The sequence below is a fragment of the Electrophorus electricus genome, chromosome 3 (assembly GCF_041902795.1).
Source record: "Electrophorus electricus isolate QZ-2024a chromosome 3, ASM4190279v1, whole genome shotgun sequence".
NCBI lineage: Eukaryota > Metazoa > Chordata > Actinopteri > Gymnotiformes > Gymnotidae > Electrophorus > Electrophorus electricus.
Window position 1 is genome coordinate 23,305,032 of NC_137499.1, and position 23,244 is coordinate 23,328,275.

The following is a 23,244-nucleotide window of genomic DNA, read 5'->3' on the forward strand; positions in this document are numbered from 1 at the left end:
CCTGTGGGCCAACATTTCGTGGTTGAACCGCTGTGGGATGGTGACAGGACACTGATCACCACCCACATGTGCCCACAGATCAGATCCGCAGGTTTCTCCAGCAGTATGGTATGGTGCATCCAGGGGATCGGATGGTCCGGGATGAGTTGGGAATTTGGAATGGGCGCCGCCAATTTTTGATGACTTTTCAGGAGGACGGTGAGGGGTGGTTGGTGCACCCCCCTGCCCTCTTCGTCCTTGGCACTAACTGGGGTACTTATTTTACAGAGACCAGCCGGCCTTTTGCCGGAGTTGCCAGGGCCACGGACATAGGATAGAGGACTGCCCGGAGCTGGATTGATTGAATTGTTTGGACCCAGGACATATGGCTCGGAACTGTAAGGGCCCACGGAGGTGTAGGGTTTGCAGGGGTGAAGGACACCGAGAGTGTTCCTGAGAGGGTTCCAGAGGGTCCAGAGAGGGGAGAGAGGGGAGAAGATGAGTGGAATGCGGTGGTGGAGGAGGTCCAGGAAAAGGGGCAAATAGGGGCGATAGCCTCCAACCATACGCCTCCCCCCCAGAGAAGTGGGTCTCTTAGTTCCGGGCAGTGCCAGGATAAGGAGGTGGCCCCGGCCGGAGCACCTACAAGCTCGAGGAAGCGGGCGAGAGCCGGCTTGTGTACTCCCGGAGAAGTTGGAAAAGCGGCCAAGGAGAGGAGGGCCAGTCTAACTGAGGAGGCGGCGCCCAGTGTCCCCCTGTCTTCTAGTACCCCCAGGAAAGAGGCATCACCTAGTATTTTGTGCATGGGCACAATAAGTGAGACCAGCAGCTCAGAGACAGATGATTCCACTGAGGGTGATGAGGATGACTAAGAGGATGATGGTGATGAGGATGTGGACATTGGACTGCGGGGTCATGTTAACTTGGGGGATGAATTGGCAGGGGGACTTCTTTCTTAGGATTTTTAGTTGCTTTTAGTTTTTAGTGTTTTTTAAATCATGTTTTAGGACCCGTTATTTTGCTGGAGGCCGAGAAGCGATTTTGATTGATGATTATGGATTTTGTATGGATATTTTAATGTTTTATTGTATTGTGGAATGTTTATTCAATGAATGTGTTTTATTGTGAATTGAGAATTTGTGAATAAACGGGAAAAAAAAATCATTTTCTTTCTTTAGTAGTATCTGTTCTTATCAGTGGATTTTATGAGCGGATTTTATACCTGGAGAGAACGCTGCTGCGCTTGGGCTTTTTTTTTTTATAGCTTTTAGCGAGGCCAAGGGGGATCCTAGGTGCAGTTTCTGGAGGCTTGTCTTCCGTTACCGCATGTAAACCCTTGGTCTCTTTTATTGTTTTATTTGATTTTTAGTATTTAAGGGTGTTTTTTAATTTTGTTTTAAGCCCCAGCTCATCCCGGCGACGAGGACAACGATGACAACAGATTGGCCATCAGGGGGAGGACTTCCCAGCACAAAGGAAGCTGCTGACATGGGGGACCAGCTCCAGCTCCGGGACCGATCAGTAATGGCGACGGACGACAATGGGGCGGCTCCTTGCAGCACGGCGCAGGCAGCAGAGGCCCCGGCAGAGACCCTGACAGCCGGCAGGACCTCCCTGGCGAGACCGGATCTGAGAGCAGGCGGTGGCCTGCTCAATACGGCCCGGTTCTGCTGGAGGGACCTGGAGGACGGGACCCGCTTCACTGAGCGGGTACCCTTCATACGGGAGGTCCTGTTTGGCTGCTTCGGGCTCCACCCCGGGCGCTCATATGCGCTCAGCGCAATGGTGCGCAGAAATATTATGCCGTGACCATGGCGAGTGAAGCCGCCTACAAAAAGGTCCTGGAGCTGGAGGGAAGAATGCGTGGCCATCCGCTGGGAAGGCAGTACACGCTTGAGCCCTTATGGGATGGTGACCGGCGGACGGTCACCATTCATTTCTTTAACCCCACGTTTAGGCAGCAGACGTGAGGATGTTCCTGGCAAGATATGGGGAGGTCCTCCCCGGTGAACGTAGGGTACGGGATGAGCTTGGGATTTGGAAAGGGCGCCCCCAGCTCCTTATGAAATTTAAAAAGGACAGTAACGGGGAAATGGTGTACCCCCCTGCCTACTTCTCAATAGGGGGTACCTGTTTTACTGTTTTAACGAGTCTTCTCCTTTATTTCTTTTATCATGACAGATTTTACTATCTTAACTTCAAACGTCAGGGGGCTGCAGAATGCGGTGAAAAGGGCAGCAGTGTTCCAGGACTTGGCATCGACCCCTTCAGCACGCTACTGTTTGCAAGAGGTTCACCTGAGGGACCAGAGGGATTAGGCTCTTTTCTCCCAGCAATGGAAGAAAGGTAAAGCCTACTGGAGCGTGGGTGGCGTCCACTCTTCAGGCGTGGGAATCCTGCTGGGGGACCATGCCTTTGAGAAGGTATGACCCTTCATCATCATGCCGGGGAGGGCGATGGGGGTGGATGTCACCTGGAGAGGCCAACACCTTAGGGCAATTTGTGCCTATGCTCCGGTAGTGGCCTCGTCCCGAATTGCCTTTTTTGAAGCACTGGTCCCGTCCTGTGTCACACCTTTTTATGGCATGTGATTTTAACGTTTTTTTGGAAGGGCGTGCGGATGTCAGCTGGAAATATTTTCGAAAGCTGCCCCAGAGATCCGGGCCACACCTGGCATAACAGTCGACGGGCATCAAGCTGCCTAGATTACATATTGGCGTCACCCTCCGTGGTTTTTAAGAAAGCCTCCTTGACCCCACGCTGGTACTCTGATCACATTGCTTCCGGCGGGCCTATGGCCCGAGACCCTCGCCAAGCACAGGTTACTTTATAAGACTGTGCTTGAGGCACGGGGGACTCGCGCAGTTGTGGGCCTGGATGATGACACTTGGTCCAGAATACAGCCGAAAGATTTAGACAACCGGCTGCAAGACCGGAACTGGCAGTGTGTACATGGTAAGCTGCCAGTCAGGGATGTCCTGTACAGGCACGGGCTCACCAGACACCCGTGCTGCCCAAGGCCCAACTGTGCCGGGGAAGAAACTCTACGGCATGTGTTTTGGGACTGTGGGTATACGCAGGATGTCTGGAGCAAGGTAGCCGACCTGTGCAGGATATTAGACCCGCAGTTCAATCTGACCTTTGAGAAAGTTATTTGGGGGTGGCCCCAGGATACCAGGCCATCCTTCACGCCCCAGATATGGGAGCTGGTAAGCATCTCCAATAAAGAGCTATGGAATGCGAGGACCAGCCTCATCCAAAAGGGGGGCGCGCCTGGATACCTGGGGGTTATACAAAAAGATTGTGCAGATTTGAAATTCAGGATGGAGCATGACGTCATCCAGTGGGGCTACCACGCGGCGAAGGAGAGGTGGAAGGACCTCTTCGAGCTGTAGGCCCCCCGGAGATTCTAGGGTTTTTGTTGAAAAAGGTTTTAAAATTTAGCTGAGACTCTGCTCCATCTGGTGGTCCCAACGGACCACCGTGTTTTATTGTTTTAACCACCATGATAGAGTCATATAATAGAAACATTGTTTTAGGTAAAATTGCATATCTGTTTTTTTAACTAATAAGTGTTTGTTTGATTTATTTATTTATATTTATTTAATTATTTAATTAACAACTATTAACATCTTAGTGTTAATAAGTGTTTATTAATACCCTTTTTTAACTAATATTGGATGTACTTTTTAACTTAATCATTGTTTTATCTCTATCATGGTGGTAGTATTTTAATATTTTAGAGGAACTCTTATTGTCTGTTTTTTATGGAGGGGCCGTTTTAACAGTTTTATTGTTGTTTTACTCGGTTGCCTAGGCGCAGCTGGGCCGAGGAGTGATCTTTCAAAGGGACATTTTATCACGGACCTTTTATATGAACTTTTAAAGATACCCCCCATGTAATTGTTACATCGGGGGGGAACGTGATATTTTATGTCCTGGACTTTTTAAGGAATTTTATGAACATGGTTAATTTTTATTATTTGTATTTTTATTATGTATTGATTTATTGAATTAAATCCATATAATTTTCTTTAAGGCTTACATATCTGTGTGTGAAATCGGTGTTCTCCTAATGTGCATTATAATCTGAAAGCAAGAATATGAATGATATAAAAGAAACTTAGCTATAAACTACAAGCAGCAGGAAAATAAATGCAGCAGCTCAACTGAACTGAACTCATGTATTACTGAACTGGCGTGCAGAAATGCACGCCCTATATTGAGACATATTTTCAAGATTATAAAGGTTTTAAGTTTATAAAAAAAAAAGTTTTATAACTGATTTTATATGCGGATATTTATTTCGGCCACATACAGGCGCAGTTGTAAGATAGGCAACGCAGGAAGCTAGCCGGTTGCCTAATTGCAATGTAAATATAACGAAAAATAAAAGTGACCTTGGGCAAGAACACGGAATATTTCCAGAAATGGTACTAATCATAAATATGCGCAATATTTAGCCGATATGAAAATCCTCCACATGTATCTTAAATATAATACACGAACTGAATAGGACAAAGACCCAGAGCAAAGAAAAACAGCTGTGAAGTGCCTTTGTAAACTGAATCCAGATGTTTTCAGAGTTTCTCTATCAACCATGGGCTTTTTGTTCCGTTATATTTACATCACATTTGATTTGAATTCATCGTAAAACTTTGTTGCCCGCTGTTATTAAATGATGAAGTAACTCACTACACAATATGTGATACAGGGAGACATCATCCAAGAAGCAGTGGCGCACTAGATCATTCACTTACGTTACAACTTATATTTACAATTATGTTGATTTTATAATCCCAAGGCTGCATTTCTACCGATAGAGGGAGCTGGCAAACCACTGATTAATAATCTTTAAATGGGCCTTAATATGTTTGTTAGTCTAGAAATACAGAACAATTTCATGTGTGTATAGACCCCCATGGAATTAATGTTATGATTTAAATATCTACCGTTTTGAACAGATTCCAGAGAGTAACTATTTAAATATCACCATTCATTATGAACCAACACAACCACTCTGTATGTGCTACATGTAAATGTGACGCAGTCACTAAAATAACTAGCACACAAGGATTAATTGAACCTTTGTTATATCAGGGAAATGTTACAGCTCGCTGACATCGTGCAGCGGTGCAGAAAATGAAGTGTGTCATGGCATGACTAGAATGTTCACTTTATACGGAGTTCATGAGGTCAGCACTGCGCACCTTCGGGCATGACACGATGTCACAGCAGTCATATGACAAAGGCTCATGTGGCAGTGATGCATTGTGTGATAAAGAAACATCAGCTGCTATAACACGGAATTCGTTTATTAAAGGAATCAGTTATTACTGCAAGAGTTCCGACCAAAACCATATTGTAACATTCGCAGGGGATACCGCTTTGTCGTCACTGGTATCTGGTGGTAAGTTCATGGTCCATTCTTGCAGGAATTTACGAAGTGGTGTGATCGTTAATGATTGGAAATTAATCTCTCAAACACTAAGGAGTCGACTGTAGACTTGTCCACGTTGCAATCTCTTATAATAGACACACGCTTCAGTGGAAGCGGAGTCGTCCTAATTTAATTTCGGTAAGTGCGGTGTCCGCCCCAGATTCATACCTAGCGCCAAGGCGAAACTACACCTGCAGCGAGTAATTACAGCTAAGAGCAACAAGCACCTAGGTTCAGACAAGAAGCCTTGAATTTAACAGACGCTAAAGCAAAAGTAGGTAAACTCAGAGCCTACCTTAACCAACAGAGGAAAATCCAAGAGAGAAAAACCAAAGCACACACGAGAATTTTTGCTGAATAAGTTAAAATTCAAGAATACTGAAGCAATAAAAAAGTCAGCAACGTATTTACTTTCTTAGGAAGTTGAACTCCTTTTCTGTAAATCCATCTGTATTGTCCATCCTTTACGGCTTTTATTGAGTGCAGTTTTATCTTCTGCCACTTTTACTCCTTAATTTTGAAAACTAAGTCGTCATCTGTAGGGTCATGGCCACCTTCTTTATAATGACTGGTTCTTCCACTCAGGATATTGACTATATTTCATAAACAACAAACACTAAAGGAAGGGCGTTCCATTATTAACCATCCCTTCCGTGTCCTTCTTGTATATTTGAGCTGTTGCCTCATGGCCATCATTACCACTGCTCTTGGTGTCAAATGGTCTGCCGGGGAGTGACTTTTGTACCTGGAGCCATTAGATTGATTAATGACCACTTGGACCTGAATTGTAGAACAGGTAAGATTTATTTTAGAATTTATCATGTACATGCATGTGTCTTTGGAATATTTTTAAACCCAATGCTTAACAGGGGACAAAAAGTTGATTTGATTAAATAAAACCTGGTCAAAATCTAACTACCTGTTACTATGCCTATATGACAGATAAGAGTCAAACTATAAAGGGATTTTGTACTATGTATACCATCATTGTGTCTGCAGGGGGATTATGGGAAAGCTACTTTGTTTTCTGAGGTATTATTTTCTGCTCCTTCCCTGCAGGTGGAGGTGAGGTGCGAGGTAGCAGTGGAAGGTGTCTGCAGCCCCCATCACAGCTTCCCCTTCCTTTTCTTCATGCGAGTCTTCCTCTTGGTCTTAGAGTCGATAATTAGCTGTGATTGACGTTTAAGGGAGGCTCGTGTGATAATGTCACCCTCATCATCTCCACTGTCTTCATCTTCTGTTAGCAGTGAGGGCACAGAGACCGAGAGCGAAGACAGAATAAGAAAAGCGAACGCACACGCACAGAAAAGAAGTATACATACCTACTGATGCTCTAATCAAATAATCAAGAGAAAGGTGGCAGAGACCTGTAAAGTCTTTAGATCAACACAAGCAACACAAAATTTCCATCTTAAAACTGCATAAAAATGCACTTCCACAGTACAGTGAAATTCCATTAAACAGCACAGCTAGAGAGAACAACCTCCCAAGTCTCCACCTGAATGGTCTGTGTATATGCATGAATGTGCTTATGTAAGTCAGTAGTCTCACCGTCATAGGGGTCGAGTCTCTGGGTTTCAGGCAGTGTGATGCGGGTGTTATACTGTGGAAGCTTCCCCTCAATGCTGGCCTGGAACTACACGCGCGCACACACACACAGTGATAGAATTCCAACCATCAGTTTTTCCTCTCACTCAAAAGACACACACAAAAGTGTGCAGAGTAATCAGACTGTGGCTAAATCCACATTTCATGTGTATGAATGTACAGCATTTGTTTGTGAAAGTTGTGGAATTGGAAAGAGTCACGCATTTAATATTAGCAAGCCACTCAAATGCAGCCCCACTAGTCCAGTGGGCCTGGCTGGGCAGACACTCACCTCCTCATCCTCCATGTCCTTGAGGAGAGTTGGCAGGTCTTGGTCCTGCAGCTCCTCCTGCACCTGCTGCAGTTTCCACTCAGCCTGCCGCAGCAGGTCTAGAATCCTCTCTGCCGGGTCCACCACCGCCTGCTCCACAGTGCCATCCTTCGGCTAAGGGAGAGCGGAACACCGGGGTTTACACACACGCGCACACACACACACGTGCGCACATATAAACAGAATGGTTTAGTTGCTTTAAGTAGCATTTGCATAAACTAAAGATTTTAGATGGAGATTTTATGTTTGCTGAGACTGTGTGTACCAGTGGGATGTGCTGTAACTTGTCTGTGAGATGCTCCACTCCAGCATTGACTGTGTTCAGTAGGTGTGTGAGTCTGTCCAGCGTCTCTTTAGCTCCATCTCGTCTCTGCTGCTCCCTTTGCAGATGTTGCTTACAATCCTCCAACATTTGCCGGCCACTGTAAAACACACACAGAGCAGAGTTCATAAGCCATTTTAGTCTATATACCCATAAACATGTACAGTTATGCTTACATTAGCACACAGATTCACACACACACACAGAGGCACACAGAGGACTATGCAGTCAAACACACACACACACCCATAACCCAATAGGATATCTTGGACTTCACTCATGTTAGATGCAGAAAACTTCTCACTAATCCAGTTAAATAAGTTGTGGAGTGTGTGTATATGTGAAGCAGGTTCTCACCTGGTTAGTTTGCTCTCTCCTGAGTATTTCAGCTCCTGGAACTGTGTGTGCAGGGAATCTCTCTCCTCCTTCAGCTGTTGCAGTATAGTCTCATTCTGAAGCTTCATCTCATGCAAATGCTTTTGAGTGTCCTGCTGAGATATGAACCTATCCACTACCTCCTGCACAAACACACACAATTACAGGCACACCATTAATCACAGATACAATTTAGCAAGTGGCGTTTGTGTGCATGTGTGTGTGCGCACATGTACGTGCCTGTGTCTCACCTGTGTACCGGTGACTCCGGTAGCCTCTCTGATGCGGTGGAAAGCCTCCTCAAAGCTGGACATGGCTCTGTCCTCCTCCCCTCCTCCCGTAACGCTGTGCTGGGCCTCACTGCTCAGCTCATCCAGGTGCACTGCAGCCCGCTGGGCCTGGAGTTCCACAGGAGCCAGAGCATCAGCACAGCTTCCAGTACTTAGAGAGCAGCCAACCAGGGTATTTTATAGACAGTTATATTTAGTTTATTTAATTGCCTTGATTTGTGTGGTGTAGGCAGTAAAGTGGTGTGTGTGGTCTGATATAGGGTGGTGTTATAAATCATGTGACTCACACGGCGCTCTCCTCTCTCAGCCTGTGCTCGCCGCTCCTCCACCTGCTTCTTATACTGACTTAGAATGACCTCCCTTTTCCTCCGTTCGCCATACACCAGCTCCTCCTGCCGCTGTAGCTCTGCCTAACGCACACACACACACACACACACACACACACACACACACACACACACACAATAAGTAAATTAGACACACCTCACTGCCAGTATGTGAGACTCGGCTTTTTGTGTGAGCTGCACCTTTGCTGCGTCCTTGGCCAGGTGGGCATCGTTGTTCATGACCTGCAGCTCTCGGAGATCCTGTTTCTGACGGAGGATCTCCCCCTCCAACTGGTCCAGTTGGGACTGGAAGGACAGGCTCTCCTCCTGAAACAGAGCACATCTCAGCCTGCTGACCATGCACACTGAGTTCATCCACTAAGATGCACTTCAGCGGTTCTCACACAAAAAGTTTTAGTGCACTCATACGGAGGACACGGTACTGCTGTACACACCGGGTAAACGCTCCCCTGCCCCAGCATGTCTGCCAACTTCAGAGCATTACACCATTGTGCTGCTGTGGGCTTGATTACCTGCAGGTGCATTGCATTACCTGGAGGTGTGCTGCTGTTACCTGCAGGTGCTGCTTTAGTTTCAGGTAGCTCCGCATGATGTGTTCAGCCTCTTTACATTTTAGTTGTGCTTTCTCCAATCGGTTCTCCAATACACGTAGGTTCTGCTAAACACACACACACATACATCACAAGCCTGTACACAAAATGATCCCATACCTTTTAAATTACAACACCATTTTCAATAAATTACTGAGGAGCTGATTTTCAGAATATGCGTTTTTATTTAGATACTGAAGCTAATAGGGAGGAGTAGGATTTATTGGGCAGTAGGAGAGATAGTGGGTGGGGCACTGGGCAGGACAGGAGGTGTAACCTTTTGGGGAAGCACATCAGCGGAGTCCCCTTCTTTCTGTGAATGAGTGCAACATATCAGTTGCCAGCACTAAACAAGGAACTGCTGATTTACTTGTGTTTTAATGTGTGTGTGAGAGGGTAGGTTTAAAAAGATCAAGTGTAAGATGCACTGAGATATAATAATTTAAGAATCAAATGTCAGATAGTAATGTACACAAAAACAGGCAGTAAGTTTTTGGTGAGCACATTCTCTGAACACTGTGTTTTGGATGTGTGTGTATATTATTTTTGTGTACAGTTTACAGAAATATGCACAGCCTGAGCTTTGTGGGCAATAGATGTAATTTCTTGATGTGTTACCGTTGTGTCTTCTGTAGATGGAGGCCCCCGCCTCTCTTTTCTTGCTCTCTCAAACTGGACATGCAGTTCATCTAGCTGCCGACGGTATGTTTGCGTGATGTATTTCTGTGCATTCAACTTCTTCATCTTATCACACACCTTTTGATCCAACACCTGCACTGCTGCCTATGCATGGGGCAGGTAAAACAGACAACACACAAATTGTGTGTGTGTAATGTGTTGGATAGTGAAACCATGTAAAAGGTGTGTGTGAGCCTGCCATGATCTGTGAGCTCATCCAGACCTTCGCAGACATGTTCCGGAGTGCTGCCTTCTCTGAGCCGTGGTTTTGAAACGCCTCCCTGATCACCTGCTCATCTCCCTGGTAATAGAGACAAAGAACAGTTAGGACAGGTGACTGGATACAGCTGCAAAACCTACCTGCAGGTTTTACATGCAGACTTGCTGTGTGTGTGTGTGTGTCATACAACTAGCACCTCTGCTAAATGTATTTATGTGTGGTCTGTGTAATTGTCATAGAGTTAGCATTTCTGCTGTGTGTGTGCGTGTGTATATGAAGGTGTCATACAGCCAGCGCCTCTGCCAGTTTCTTGTGCAGAAGCTTGTTTTCCAGCCTTAGTTGTAGGATTGTGCTTTTGTTCTTCTTGATTGTAGTTTGAGAGCTCTCATAGTACGCACTTCTGTCTCCCTCTGTTGGGAACAAAAGTTCGCTGGCCCATTTATTTGATTGTCCATCACTGAACAAACTAAGGTACCAGGGTAGTTTTGGAATTGACAGTGTTAAATGCTGCATAATTAGCTAGTTAGCTACAACCTTAGCTAACTAGCTAGCATTAATTAGCTGTCATGTTAATTTTACAGGCGAACACTTACCAAGTAGTTGAATTTTTCGCTGCAGCTCGACAATTTGATTATGAATTGGAGGTTTTATACTACCTGAGCTAAAAGTGCCAGGCATTGTGACATCCGCTTATTATAACATCCGATGACTTTTGCTCACGTCTCTGAGAGGCGATTGTTTGGCTGACTTTTTCCACGTTGCTTAGCTACGGCAACACGTTCTTCCTCAGAGGAGGGTGCATGTCCTAATGACAGCCCAGCACCGCCCCCTCTGACGCGCTCAGTAAACCACTTAAGGAATTACACACACAACGGTTAAATCGGGATTAATATTTATTGAAAAAAAAATCAATTATATTCTTTTGAGATAGACTCGATGGCTTGACTTGTTAGACGTTTGCCTGCATTTTAGAATTTTGTTCTTAGCTGCTTTCTTTCTGAAGAGCTTTGACAAGCAGCAGTCAGGTTATAAACGCATATATCCCAAGTCCATGTAACTTTTCAGCCGGTGGACTATTTGTACCTTGTGACAGACTATGGAGGACTAGTAATACGCACGTTTAAGCAATTTACGTGTTTAGGTAAACGTGTACTGTGGCCTGATAACTTGACTGTGGTCCATCTGAATGCTCATACAGGCGCCTCCCGTTCTCCCCGTATTTCAGTCTTTCGTCCTTTATTGGGCACTCCATGCTGTCCTGCTCTTCTCACTGGGTTTGCTGAGGGTGTTGAGGAGGGTCTGGGACATTAGGTGAGGTCTCGCTGCTGATCCGTCGTTGCGCTCCAGATCTTCCACTGGAAAAACGTTCAGTGACGTCATTAAAACGGCACGCTATAGAAGCGCGAGCATGAACGCGCTAAAGCACGGGGTTTTATTCCACAGTAAGCTATGCCCCTTTCTGTAAGGAAGCGTAGGCGCTGGTGAGGTGTTAGAGACAGAAAGGTACAGCCGAGGACGGCAGCTTTAGTCAAGCACTGGGAGACGTACAAAGGTAGAAGAAAAGAGAACGACAGGCAGAGGTAGAAACAGAACGACAAACATCCGGAAACAGTAACGGCAGCACAAATCACCACAACACAGGAACACCTTAACCGGGTCTGTCTGCCACCTGTCTTTTCTTTTCATTTATAGTAAATATGTATGATCGATTCCACACATTTATCTTTATTATTTTTTACCTTTTGAAATCAAACCATTTCACCAAATGGCCTTAGCTGGTACGCATGTAAACGAATAAGAGTTTTGCCTTTATCATTGTAAACATAGTAATACTAAACTTTAAAGAATTGCAGTGTTTAAAATTATTAATAATTCGTTAATTCACAATAATTAGGCACAAATCCATTACCTATAACACAGTGTACTGGAAACAATCACACTTTTGCACTTCCTACACCAAACACAAATCTGTCTCACTCTGCCGCACGCAACACGTACAGAGCCATACAATATATAATAAGATTCAGGTCCACTTAACAGCCTAGAGGGTTCACAAGCGTGTTATCTTTTTCCAAGTCTACAAGCTCCATCTCACAAGCTTACACTTGCATTCAGTAACTGTAGTGCTAAACATTTTTGACATGCACCTAACAACAGAAAGTTTCTGCTCTCAGCCAGTTAGAAACCTTCCTAAACATGACCAGAGTGGCAGAATAAGCACCACTGAAATACATGCTGTCGGGTGAAATCTGAAGTACATTTGGTTCTGCGAGTGACTCCAATGAGCAATTCTTCTACTTGGCTGGACAGACTATACCATGAATGGGGTTCAACGAGTTGTCTTATAACGCATACGCACTACTGCTGGGAGTGAGTGGGGCTTCATTCTCCCGAGGGCCGTTTTCCTGGGGCTCAGCTTGCTCTGGCTCTACTCCCACCTGCTGGAGCTCCACCTGTGGCTGCACCTCCTGCTGGTGAGCAGGTTCTTCTGTCTCTTTAATGTCACTGTCATGAGGGCCGTTTTGCACTGTGTCTCGGAGCGTCTCATATGGCGGTGCTGGTGCTTCTTCATCATGGGTTTTCTCCTCTTCTTCCTCCAACACCTCCAACTGCTTTCCCACCTCCTGGGAACTGGGGGCTTCTGGCTCCTCCTGCTGAGCCTCCTGGGTTAGCGGCATCTCTTCCTCGTTGTCCTGTTTAAGAAGGTCCTGCTGCTTCAGCTGAACCTCCCCATTCTCCTGCAGTGGGACTTCCTCCCTCGTTCCTGGCGCAGGTATGTGATCCGTGTCATCTGCTGGCTTGCTCATAGCCAGAATCTCATGCAGCTCCGGAGACATGAGATAGGGCCTGTCTGACGAACCATCATTCCTTTCTAAGTCCTCGCCTTCATACAAGGGTTGAGTCGGTGTTTTTGTGTTAATGGTGTATTATGAGAACAATTAGGCAGCAGACAGTCAACAGGGCAGATTGCAGTTATGTGGATGGAGAGGGAGAGAGAGAGAGAGAGGGAGAAAGAGAAAAGAATTAAAGTGAAAGCACAGTAAGTGTCCTTGAGCATATTAGAAATTTGGAAGTAAAGAGAGTAAGAAAATGGAAATACTGTAGTGAGCAAGAAAGCTCAGTACAGCTTGATTAAAATGTATCTTTTGAATGTATACTTGAATCACTTGAAGATAAGCACCATTTTAAGCATCTTTTCAGGAGGTTTTCATTGTAAACCTGGGCCTCTAGGCAGCTCACTGAGTGTGTCACGTCCTCCCTGTTATAGAGTTTGGCTACTATTTGGCCTGCTAAGATAAATAAAGCCTCACACTCACAGAAGCAGAGGAAGAGTGTGTCCACACACATGGCGTAGACACTGAAAAAGCCATGGGCGATGAGGTATGAGCCAAGCACCACCGTCTGTAGAGAGAAAACAACAAACTGGCTCTGCTAAGGTAAACATTCGTGTTGGGTAAAACCCAGCCTCGGAGAGAAGCTAATCTCTGCTAATGTTTACAGTCCTGGCTGATTCTAAGCAAGTTGGTCACTATTATTCATATAACACAAAATACAGGTTTGGATGCAGCTTTATTCAGATAAGATGTATTATCCTGTAATACAATCTGAGCTGTAGCTGCGCTCAGATCAGCTTTGTATTAAGCTACATTGAGGTAAGAGTAAGTGCAGAATGAATGTCTTAGAACAGCTCACTCACTAGAATGGGAACCCAGTAGTAGTTGAGCGAAGGTGCCGCTTCCTCCATGGGCTTTATCCTCTGTGTGAAGAAGAAGAAGGAGCAGATTCCTGATGGAAGGAAAGGCAGGTTAATTTCTGACTTTATTAACATATAAAAAAAAAAGAACATGGAGTAGAACAGCCGAGGCAAACCTGAGACTTGTCGAGATGCTTTACAAGATCCAGCCTGAGGCATTGTCAGTGTGGATGGCCTTTTTACTGTGGGATTTTGCTTAACCTGTGTGTGGATGCTGAACACTGAATGGAGGATGTGTGTCTGCACAGCCCCAGTCAAACCACCAGCCCTGACCAATGATATCACGCGGACCTTACCAACTATCCCAACAATGAGAAGCTTGCCCAAAAACAACAGGAAGTCAGTCACACTGTCCAAGACCACCACTCTGAGTGAACAAAAGAGAAATTTGTTTTAGACAACATATATTGTCAAGGCAACTGTTTATAGACTCCCACACCTTCTGTAACAATTCTTACCGAACAACATTTCTCATCAAGAGGAAGAAGGCGTCACGAGCAGACGTGCAGAAATTTTTACCATAAATAGCGATCTGGAAAAAAAGAAATTGTAAAATCAACTGGCATTTGGCAATGTTACAGACACTGAAATTGTTCCATTAACATTTAAAAGCTTTCTTTCAACAAATGTCAGCAGCAATGCTCGGTGGAGGGCTTTGTGTGCACCATGATGTAGGCATTTCTGTTAAGGAACTTGATACATTTCTCCAGACACCAGAAGCAGCACTTCATGCAACTCAGGAGAAACTTGGCAAATCCATTTTCAGCATCTGGGAAAGCAAACAGAGGAATGAGGAGCCCCAGAGCATGGAAGGTGTCATAAACTGGAGAGGCCAGAAGCCTGGAAAAACTCCATACCTTTCAGGTGATCTTCCAGATACTCCAGAATCACCCGGACAACCTGCACGATAGAAAGGATAAGGGAGCCAAAGGCCAAGGAGCCTGTGTGATACCTAAGAGAAAGACACAACCACAAAAAGCTTCATCAAATGTCATACTTACTTACTTACACACACACACACACACACACACACACACACACACACACACCTTAGAGCTCGGCTGAGCGAGTAACAGATGGGGCTTGCTGGGATGTCATCTGGTTTGGTGAAGGCCCAGTAGTAGGAGGCAAAAGCCCCTGCCAGGGTGACTTGGCCCAGTGCCATTACAAAGTTGGCACACCAGAAAAACAGGAATAGGTTGTAGAATTGGACAAGAATCAGGTACTTGTGGTAGTATGTCTCACCACCATAGAAAGCAAACAGGCACTCTGCGTCCGGACACCGGGCAGAGATATTACTGCCGTTGAATGTCTGTGGAAAAAGTCAAATACATTCAATACTGTGAAAATGTGCATGGAGAGAATAGCGCACTAGCTGGCATTGCTGCTCCCATGGTGTCCATGCCATGTGATTTTGTTCCTTTACATTCATGTCTCCACCCTTTTGTGTGTCTCTGCTCCCTGCCCCCGAGATTCCTCATTGGTGTCTTGTTTAGTCTTAATTAGTCTGCATGTTTATAGCATACATGCTTTGTTTAGTGTTTATGAAGTCTTAGCCGAAGTTAATATAGTTTTCTGTTTCCAGTCCTGCCTGGTCCTATCCTTGTGTTCTCCATAATCATGTTTGGACACCTCTCACCACCACGACTCTGCATTTGTTTTCTGCTTTGCCTCGTCCTGTGATAGTTACTTTAACCTCAGTGATACAGATATGAGCACTTTATACACTGTATGCACCATACACACACACACACACACACACATATACAGTACTCCCAGAATCTTGTAAAAGATTCAACTTATGAAATAATTATCAGTATGATGATTAAATGCTCCAAGTGACTGACCTTAGGATCACAGGTGTCTCTAGAGTATTCACACTCGCTGGTGTTGAAAACCTTGTAGACAGGCTCATTGGAGGTGGACAGAAAGCTGGAGGGATCAGTTAGGGAGCAACTCGGGTCAAAACCTCCTTTGTAGGATCACTTTGGAGTGTGTGACATGAGCAGGAGCAGTGTAACATGAGCAGGAGGTAAAAGACCTCTAAGGTGGATACACTGCAGTGATGGCCCAGTATGCAATCACTAGACACAGGAGAGCAAAGGTCAGCACCGGGTAGAACAGCGATGACATCATGTGACTGATCGCCCTGAAAAACAGACAAGGTGTTGGGTTTAGTTACGCATACGTCTAAGAGCATTTTTGTGAACACACAGCTGCTACCTCTCAGCTCCCCTAAAAGCAGAGGAACAGGGCAGGGAAACTCCAACCAGATAATATCTCTGTACACACACTTAAAACAGTTAGGTCACTCTAATTTCTCTTTGTTTGGGAACAAGCTTTAGTCTTTTGTTGCATTTAATATCAATGTTGTTTTTGTTGTATGTTTGTTGCCCTTCTGGCCCTGCTGTCACAAGGTAACTTCTAATTTTTAGACCTGTATGAAGGTGTGTGGGTGTGTGTATTCAGCACAAGCTGAAACTGCGTGTGTGTTCATGCAACCTGGTAAGACCTATGATAACCTCACCTGCTGGCTTCTTTAAGCAGAGCGATGCTGATGATGAGTCTTTTCCTGAGGAAGATGAGGGTAATGATGACAACTACCTCCACGATGCACAGGATGATCACTGTGAGTGCAGAGGCCAACCCACATACAGAGCTAAGTCCTCCAGCAGTGCAGACACTGTTATGACATGCTATATTCATTATTTCTATTGTTATTGTAATACTATTGGAAAACACCAATGCAGAAACTGTCTTTACTACTGCTGCATAAACAGTCATGCATCTTTTCTGACTCTAAAAGTCTCAACCACGCTGACCTCCTACAGCTTTCAATCTAATGGCTGGAGAAGCTGAAGAAACAGAGACGGTGTCTTACTGAAAGCCAGCCAGGTCTGCTGAAGGTGTAGATATACTGAGAAGTCCGTTTGCAGGCCCAGGTCCTTGATTGTGATGTTAGCACCAGGCTGTCCCTTGAGACTGTCATACTGCATGTAGCAGTGTAAAATCCCTGCAGAGAAATTGAGTGGCAGAGATGGCTCAGGAAACTAGTGGTAGCTCAGTGGTTACGGTACTTAACTTATAATCAGAAGGTTGCTGGCTCAAGCCCCACCACTGTCAAGTTTCCACTGTTGGTCCCCTGAGCAAGACCCTTATCCCTCGATTACTCAAGTTGTACTCAGTCATAACTGTAGGTCGCTTTGGATAAAAGCATCAGCTAAATGCTGTCAATGAAAAACAACAAAATAACCAAAGAGCACTGGGAGATCTATTCTTTGCTGTGATGAGGTCAGCTGCAGCAGTCATTCATGCTGTAAGGTCTTCAGTCGCTTTGATCTCTGAGTTCCATTGCTGTTTTTTCCCCACTAATAGCACAATTAACCCAACTGCTCACTGGGGCATGCAAAGACTCCGCTCCCTAGACGAGAGGACACACGCGGAACAGAGGCAAGGGAAGGATGTGCAAGGGTTCCACAGCAACAAGGGTCCTCACCATAGCCGATAACAGCGATGACCATGGTGATTATGACCCAAACCATGACCCCAGCCAACAGACGCAAGAGAATGATGAAGAACAGGCTCACAAGCATCGCGATCACCAACCCACTGAAAGGGAGAGACAGAAAAAATGTAGTGACCAGACAGAAAAAAGTGGGACAGAGACCAAGTCAGACTCACGTTTTGTGAAGCTAAAATTGATGAAGTAAACAAACTAAAACCTTACAGCATGTACTCTTAAACATTAATGGATTAATGTTTAATTGAACCAACAGCTGCTAGCACCTGACACTACCAACCATACCAGGTGAGCTAGAGGCTTTCCTCAATTAGGGTAAAGTTCAATCAGACGAGGGTGGCATACGTGCTAGAGAGAGGGCTGTATAGTGGCTTCTGCAGTGTGTTATGGCTGTGCTGTGGTGTTATAATGAGAGAAACAGTAGCAGTGTTTCTTTTGGAGAGCCTCACAGCAGAATCCAAGGCCAGGACTCTGTGTAATCCTCAAAGATTTTCATGGCCACCTGACGAGCCTCAACAACCAAGTTGGAATTTCTGAAAAAACACCAGCACTATGTTTAAGGACTTCTTTGTATTGAATATGTAGACATTCAATTATGCCTGTTTTGTTTTCATTAGGCTAAATGCAACTTCACATTAGATTTCTAAAAATGCATACTTTTTGTTTTCAATTACTGTGAATGCTATTGTATGATAAACTGACTTTGATGCCTCCAGGAGATCTGTGGCGTTTAAGTTGATGTCTCCATATACAAAGGTTGTTTTATTGCCGATTACGACAACACCCCCCTTTGTCTCCAGGGCTGGGAGGCACCGACGCGTAACTGCAGACACAGACACACACATATTAGATGCTGGCATAGAAACACTTCAGAAGACGGATGCTGCTAAAAAACTTACAAGGCTTGCTGGGAATGACCATAGCTGGACACATTCGATTCTTCAGGATTTCAGGGACTGACTGGAAATAGAATCATGAGATGAGTGAACTCTAGGCTTCATCGGATCCACAACCAGAACCCATATGCACACAAACTATACTGTACCAGAAACCAAACACATACAAAACCATACCATACCAGAAACAATACTCTACCAGGATCCATACTCTACCAGGAACCATACACATAAAAGTAATAAAGAACCAGGAACCATGCAATACAAAACCATACCATACTGTAGCAGAAACCATTCACATAGAAGAAATAATGAGAATCCATATTGTACCATAAATCACACTGTACAATAAACCATATTGTACCAGAAAGCATGTAAATGGAAACCATACTGTAACAGAAACCATACAAATGGCAATCAGAAATCAATTCTGTGCAATGAGCCGTGTTTAATATCACACATTCAATAACAGCACTCTGTCATATCGTAAAGTTCACGCACTATCATACTATAGGTAATCACACCCACTATCACACTATCTAGGCACATGCACTCTCCATCGCACTGTCTAAAGTTACAAATACTGTCTAAAGTCATACACACTATGCATCACACTATCTACAGTCTCACATACCATCACACTACTTTGTTCACAATCACACTGAATGCACTTTGATTAAATTCAGAAATCAGTGAAACCATATTCAGCTCAACACAACCTTAGTTGATCCATGCCAGCTCAGTGAGCTCTAACACTTAGTGGCATCATTCTGCTCTAAACACTGGTGTGTGTGTGTGTGTGTGTGTGTGTGTGTGTGTGTGTGTGTGTGTGTGTGTGTGTGTGTGTGTGTGAGGCAGGGTTCTTGTCTTCACCAGATTAAGGTTTGCTCCCTCCTTGCAGAACTGGAAGTAGTACCGTGTGGCCTCTGTGCTGAGCTTGGCCTTCACTAGCGTCAGGAACTGATTTGGACAACTCTCCACACAGATCTGTATCCACACACATACATGTACACACACATGCATACACAAAAACAGCTCTGTTGTGCCTGATGTCAGTAATACAGATACACTGGTCATAGAGCACACTGCTCTGCTAAGAGAGTTTACGGTAGGATGTGGTAGGTAAGACCTGGGTGGTGGGGCACTGGAATTCCAGCAGTACCAGTGGACTGGCACACTTCATGATGTTGAAGTAAAACAGGAAAGGTTTCTTCCTAAGCACACAAAAGAAGAGCATCATATGTAGCAAGTGCAGCATTCTGAGGTTTGTTTTCAAGACAGGTGTGTGTGTGCTGTCAAGGAACTGAACCCACAACCTCAGGGTAGCGAGCACCTCACATTACCTGCTGAGTTACAGGAGCTTTACTCTAGCACTATAAAGGTCTATAAGGACATGGGTGGATGGATAAATGGAGGGATAAATCTTTAGGGAACTTACTCCAGTGGAGTGCCTATCTGTCCACAGAACTGCCCCGTACTGTCTGTGGGGTAAATCAGTTTCCGTGGGTCACCCTGAGTCCATGCTGGGGGAGATACATTGATAGATAGGTAAACCAACAGACAGATACATTCTCTTGGGAATAATAACATTTCATAGTTATACACAAAATGGTACATGATGTTCAGAGTTAGCCTCATAAATGATGGTGGGTGGGTAGATGGATGGATGGATTGATGATGTCACAAGGATAAACCTACCCAGAATTCCCACTGCAAAGTAGCCCAGCAGTGCCAGGAAGAAGATGAGGCAACAGAGGATATCTGTACAACCCCTGTAAGAAAAACAAATATCACAAAATTGCCTTCTACAAGCACCCTCTACACACACACACACACACACACACACACACAGCACATGTCCACTCTATACAGACACCCTGCAGTTACCGTCTATACACACCCACACACACACACACAATGCATATATGCTATATGTACACCCAGTAAAGACACTCTGAACTACACTCCAGTGTTTACAAGAAACAAGACCTAGAGACTGAGTCTATAAAATAAAGACTCTGTTCTCCACATTCTCCATACCGCCACTCTGCTGTGTATAAATAAACATTAAAGTTTTACAGTATGGACGTCCAGTATTTCATTCAAACTTGACTAAATCTGAAGTCTCTTGAAAGTTGCTGAACTGCAGAGCAAGTGCTGCAGCTATGGGGTGGAGAGGGCTCATGGGAATACAGAAGCTCAAAAAAGGCTTCAGGGGAGGGAGGGGGTGGGCCACTTTGTTTCCTGTCTTGAGATCTTGGTGTGCGGTTGGTGTGGTGTAAAAATAGCACATAAACAAGCAAAAATGCAGAATACAATTCACTGCATTTTTAAAAACCAGTTACAAAACAGCACCAAGGAAATAAATAAATACAAATAAATATCTATCACCTGTTATGAATGGGGCCTTTAAAATCAGGGTCAAATTTCCGTGAGTCACCTGAGAAGAAAAAGACAAGATTTAATTAAAGAGCAGCTTTATTGCCTATTTATTTGCTGATATCCAACCTCATCTATGGACAGTTCCTCGCACTTCCATCTATTTTCCCAAATTCCAAAGCAGCGCACCGTTGACTCCATTTCAAATAGCCACCGATATGTTGCCAATCAACACACAAGTGATCTGAGGAAGGCAGAACTTCCCAACACATCCACAGCTGTCTAAAACCAAACACCAGTCTAATATTGTCATCTCTAATGGGCTCCAGGTTTTTAGCAGGTCATAAAAGATTACTGTCCTTGTTGCAGTTTAGCTCACAGTAAGCTACCTGTACCAGGCCCACAATAGAAAAGGCAGTACGAACCAATACGAACAATGTGGCCTAACACTACTTGTCTCTTCTCTGTCGTCTTTTCTGTGGTTCCATTTGTTATAATATCTAGATAGAGGCTATCTTGCCATTTCCTTTGTCTGACACAAAGTTTATTTTGAATGTACTGCTTTGAAGCTAAACACTGCTGCTCATTTGCCCTCTGGAATGCTTGACACAACAGACACCAGCACATGACACTTTACACAGACACACACACACACACACACACACACACACAGAGACAAGAAGCTGCACGTTGCCTAGGTAAAGAGCGTAGTGTCCAGTTTAACTCTGCGGCTGCTGTGTGTTTTCTTTTTCTTGATTAAATTAACACACAGCCACTCTACTCCAGAGGCTGATGCTGAACTGCATCACATTACATTTCTGTAATGTACAGCCTCCTCAAGCCAGCAGCAATCAAAGCAACCCTGTGCACAAGCCTCATCACAAAAGTCAAATCTTTTCCACCTCTATTGTCATAGGACTCTTAAACACATTAATCTGATATTGATATTTGTGAAGTTCTGTAATTCTTGAGGATTCTTGATGTTACAACTTGAAAAACAATTGATAAGAAACCACCATGCTTGTCTATCATTAACCACACGATGAACTCAGCCTCAGTTACAGAAGCCTTCTACAAGAACTCATGAGAGATTTTATCCGCAGAGATCTATGTATTCTTTAAAAAAAACTCACGTGTTTATCTCATTATTACGACACAAGTTGAGCAATGGAGGGTTAAGGGTCTTGCTCAGGGGACCAACAGTGGCAACTTAGCAGGGGTGGGGCTTGAACCAGCAACCTTCTGATGATAAGCCCATTACTTTAACCACTGAGCTACCACTGCCTTTTCACATTGTTATGTCCTGCCCTTTCGCAACCTTAGAAGTGTCAACAAGTGTTGTGTTTCAAGTCTTACGTCATGACAGAATCTATTGAGCGCTCTGACAAAACTGTTTTATTCAGAATTAATTAACGGATAACATTTGTGCATAGCCAGTGTAACAGACAAACGTCCCTTTTTGGTTTACGCTGTCTGCGTGTAGAGATTGCAACTGAGTCTGATGACATGTAGGCTACCCTTTGTCTATTTCTCTTAAATGATAAAATGTCTCAGAATGGTCAGCTAGTCATTCATGAAGACCTTGTAGTAACATGGCAACAACGTTACGGTCGGCCCGCGTGCACATGCTCATGCAAATAGCGGCAAAAAGAATCCTAAGTGTCTGGTGCCTGAATTGTGAGAGACACAAATCATCTTCTAGCAGGCATCTATCTTTTCTCCAAAGCGAGTCTGATTTATATCAAAAATGATTTTAAGTGGAAGCTGCTACTGGAAAACGATTGCTTTAGTAATATACTCTAATCCACGCTAGCCACCCGCGCGGTACCACCCATCTATTAGGCTACTCATTGTTTCCTCAGACTGACTTGTGCCAGGAAAAGGAAAAAAAATTCAACTACAAAGCACTTACCATATTTAGGCTTGGGACTTTTCTCTTCTAGCTCCATACCGAATTGTTACTGTAATTTAAAGATGAAGGATGAGAAATGTTTCAGACGAGAAGATAAATGCCACTAAGATATCCTGGCCCAGCGCAACGCGTCAAGCCTCCGCACCGAAGCGTGCGTGCCCTGACTACACCTCGCGTTGATGGAAAAGAACGTAACCTGAAACATCCAATGACAGTTGGGAGGAATTACTGACAGTCCACTTCACCAATAAACACTAATTGCTTCTTCATTGGAATTTGCCGAAACTCACCAGGGCTTTTTTTGGCATATGGCTCTTAACTGAATTAGAATGGCACAGAGCATTGCATATTTGTTTATTAAACAATATTTATTACTATTTAAATGAAACGTAAAGATTTTGTAACTGTTACACAATAATAACGTTGTGATGGATAATATTATTTGCTGCGGGCCAGGGACAAGCTCGAGATTTTTAATTTTTTTATTTTTTTTAAATCCAGCACCTTAGACCACTCTGCCACGCTACCCGTGACAAGCTCGAGATAAGCAATTTGCTAATGTCCTAACAGCACATATCCGTAAAATGATAACATCTGTAGCACGTAGTGTAGTTCTGGATGCAG

General features: G+C 44.4%; 2 protein-coding genes across 8 annotated transcripts; both read right to left on the reverse strand.

The window, feature by feature from the left end:
- Positions 1-6,194: 6,194 nt before the first annotated feature.
- On the reverse strand, positions 6,195-10,974 carry odad3 (outer dynein arm docking complex subunit 3). 4 transcript variants are annotated; one of them, XM_027028149.3, is made up of 14 exons: positions 10,753-10,974; positions 10,448-10,569; positions 10,163-10,240; positions 9,880-10,044; positions 9,539-9,574; positions 9,225-9,326; positions 8,852-8,977; positions 8,612-8,734; positions 8,286-8,432; positions 8,017-8,177; positions 7,603-7,759; positions 7,299-7,451; positions 6,971-7,055; positions 6,195-6,656 (listed from the first exon to the last, which is right to left on the reverse strand). In XM_027028149.3, the coding sequence occupies exons 1-14, from the start codon at positions 10,835-10,837 to the stop codon at positions 6,526-6,528; spliced, it is 1,671 nt and encodes a 556-aa protein (XP_026883950.2). In that variant the 5' UTR covers positions 10,838-10,974; the 3' UTR covers positions 6,195-6,525. The 4 variants fall into 4 exon arrangements, with proteins under 4 accessions (XP_026883950.2, XP_026883949.2, XP_026883952.2 ...); XM_027028148.3 differs by having other exon boundaries at positions 9,225-9,329; XM_027028151.3 differs by lacking the exon at positions 9,539-9,574.
- A 60-nt stretch (positions 10,975-11,034) lies between these two features.
- slc44a2 (solute carrier family 44 member 2 (CTL2 blood group)) lies at positions 11,035-22,805 on the reverse strand. 4 transcript variants are annotated; one of them, XM_035530483.2, is made up of 23 exons: positions 22,621-22,805; positions 20,721-20,769; positions 20,028-20,101; positions 19,768-19,852; positions 19,459-19,543; positions 19,203-19,316; positions 18,333-18,393; positions 18,136-18,256; positions 17,883-17,966; positions 17,410-17,522; positions 16,795-16,926; positions 16,441-16,540; positions 15,970-16,062; positions 15,761-15,845; positions 14,963-15,225; positions 14,771-14,865; positions 14,579-14,682; positions 14,372-14,445; positions 14,030-14,280; positions 13,857-13,945; positions 13,477-13,561; positions 12,519-13,043; positions 11,035-11,514 (listed from the first exon to the last, which is right to left on the reverse strand). In XM_035530483.2, the coding sequence occupies exons 1-23, from the start codon at positions 22,655-22,657 to the stop codon at positions 11,396-11,398; spliced, it is 2,838 nt and encodes a 945-aa protein (XP_035386376.1). In that variant the 5' UTR covers positions 22,658-22,805; the 3' UTR covers positions 11,035-11,395. The 4 variants fall into 4 exon arrangements, with proteins under 4 accessions (XP_035386376.1, XP_026883946.2, XP_035386379.1 ...); XM_027028145.3 differs by having other exon boundaries at positions 14,210-14,280; positions 22,621-22,804; XM_035530486.2 differs by lacking the exon at positions 12,519-13,043 and having other exon boundaries at positions 22,621-22,804.
- Positions 22,806-23,244: the final 439 nt, after the last annotated feature.

Coding starts and splice junctions, on each gene's coding strand:
- odad3 (XM_027028148.3), bottom strand. CDS start 10,837: ATGCCTGGCACTTTTAGCTCAGGTAGTATAAAACCTCCAATTCATAAT. Junction 8,978..9,224: donor AACTAAAGCAGCACCTGCAG/GTAACAGCAGCA, acceptor GCTCTGTTTCAG/GAGGAGAGCCTGTCCTTCCA. Junction 6,657..6,970: donor GAGACTCGACCCCTATGACG/GTGAGACTACTG, acceptor CACTGCTAACAG/AAGATGAAGACAGTGGAGAT.
- slc44a2 (XM_035530483.2), bottom strand. CDS start 22,657: ATGGAGCTAGAAGAGAAAAGTCCCAAGCCTAAATATG. Junction 13,946..14,029: donor AGCATCTCGACAAGTCTCAG/GTTTGCCTCGGC, acceptor TCCTTCCATCAG/GAATCTGCTCCTTCTTCTTC. Junction 13,562..13,856: donor ACTACTGGGTTCCCATTCTA/GTGAGTGAGCTG, acceptor TTCTCTCTACAG/ACGGTGGTGCTTGGCTCATA.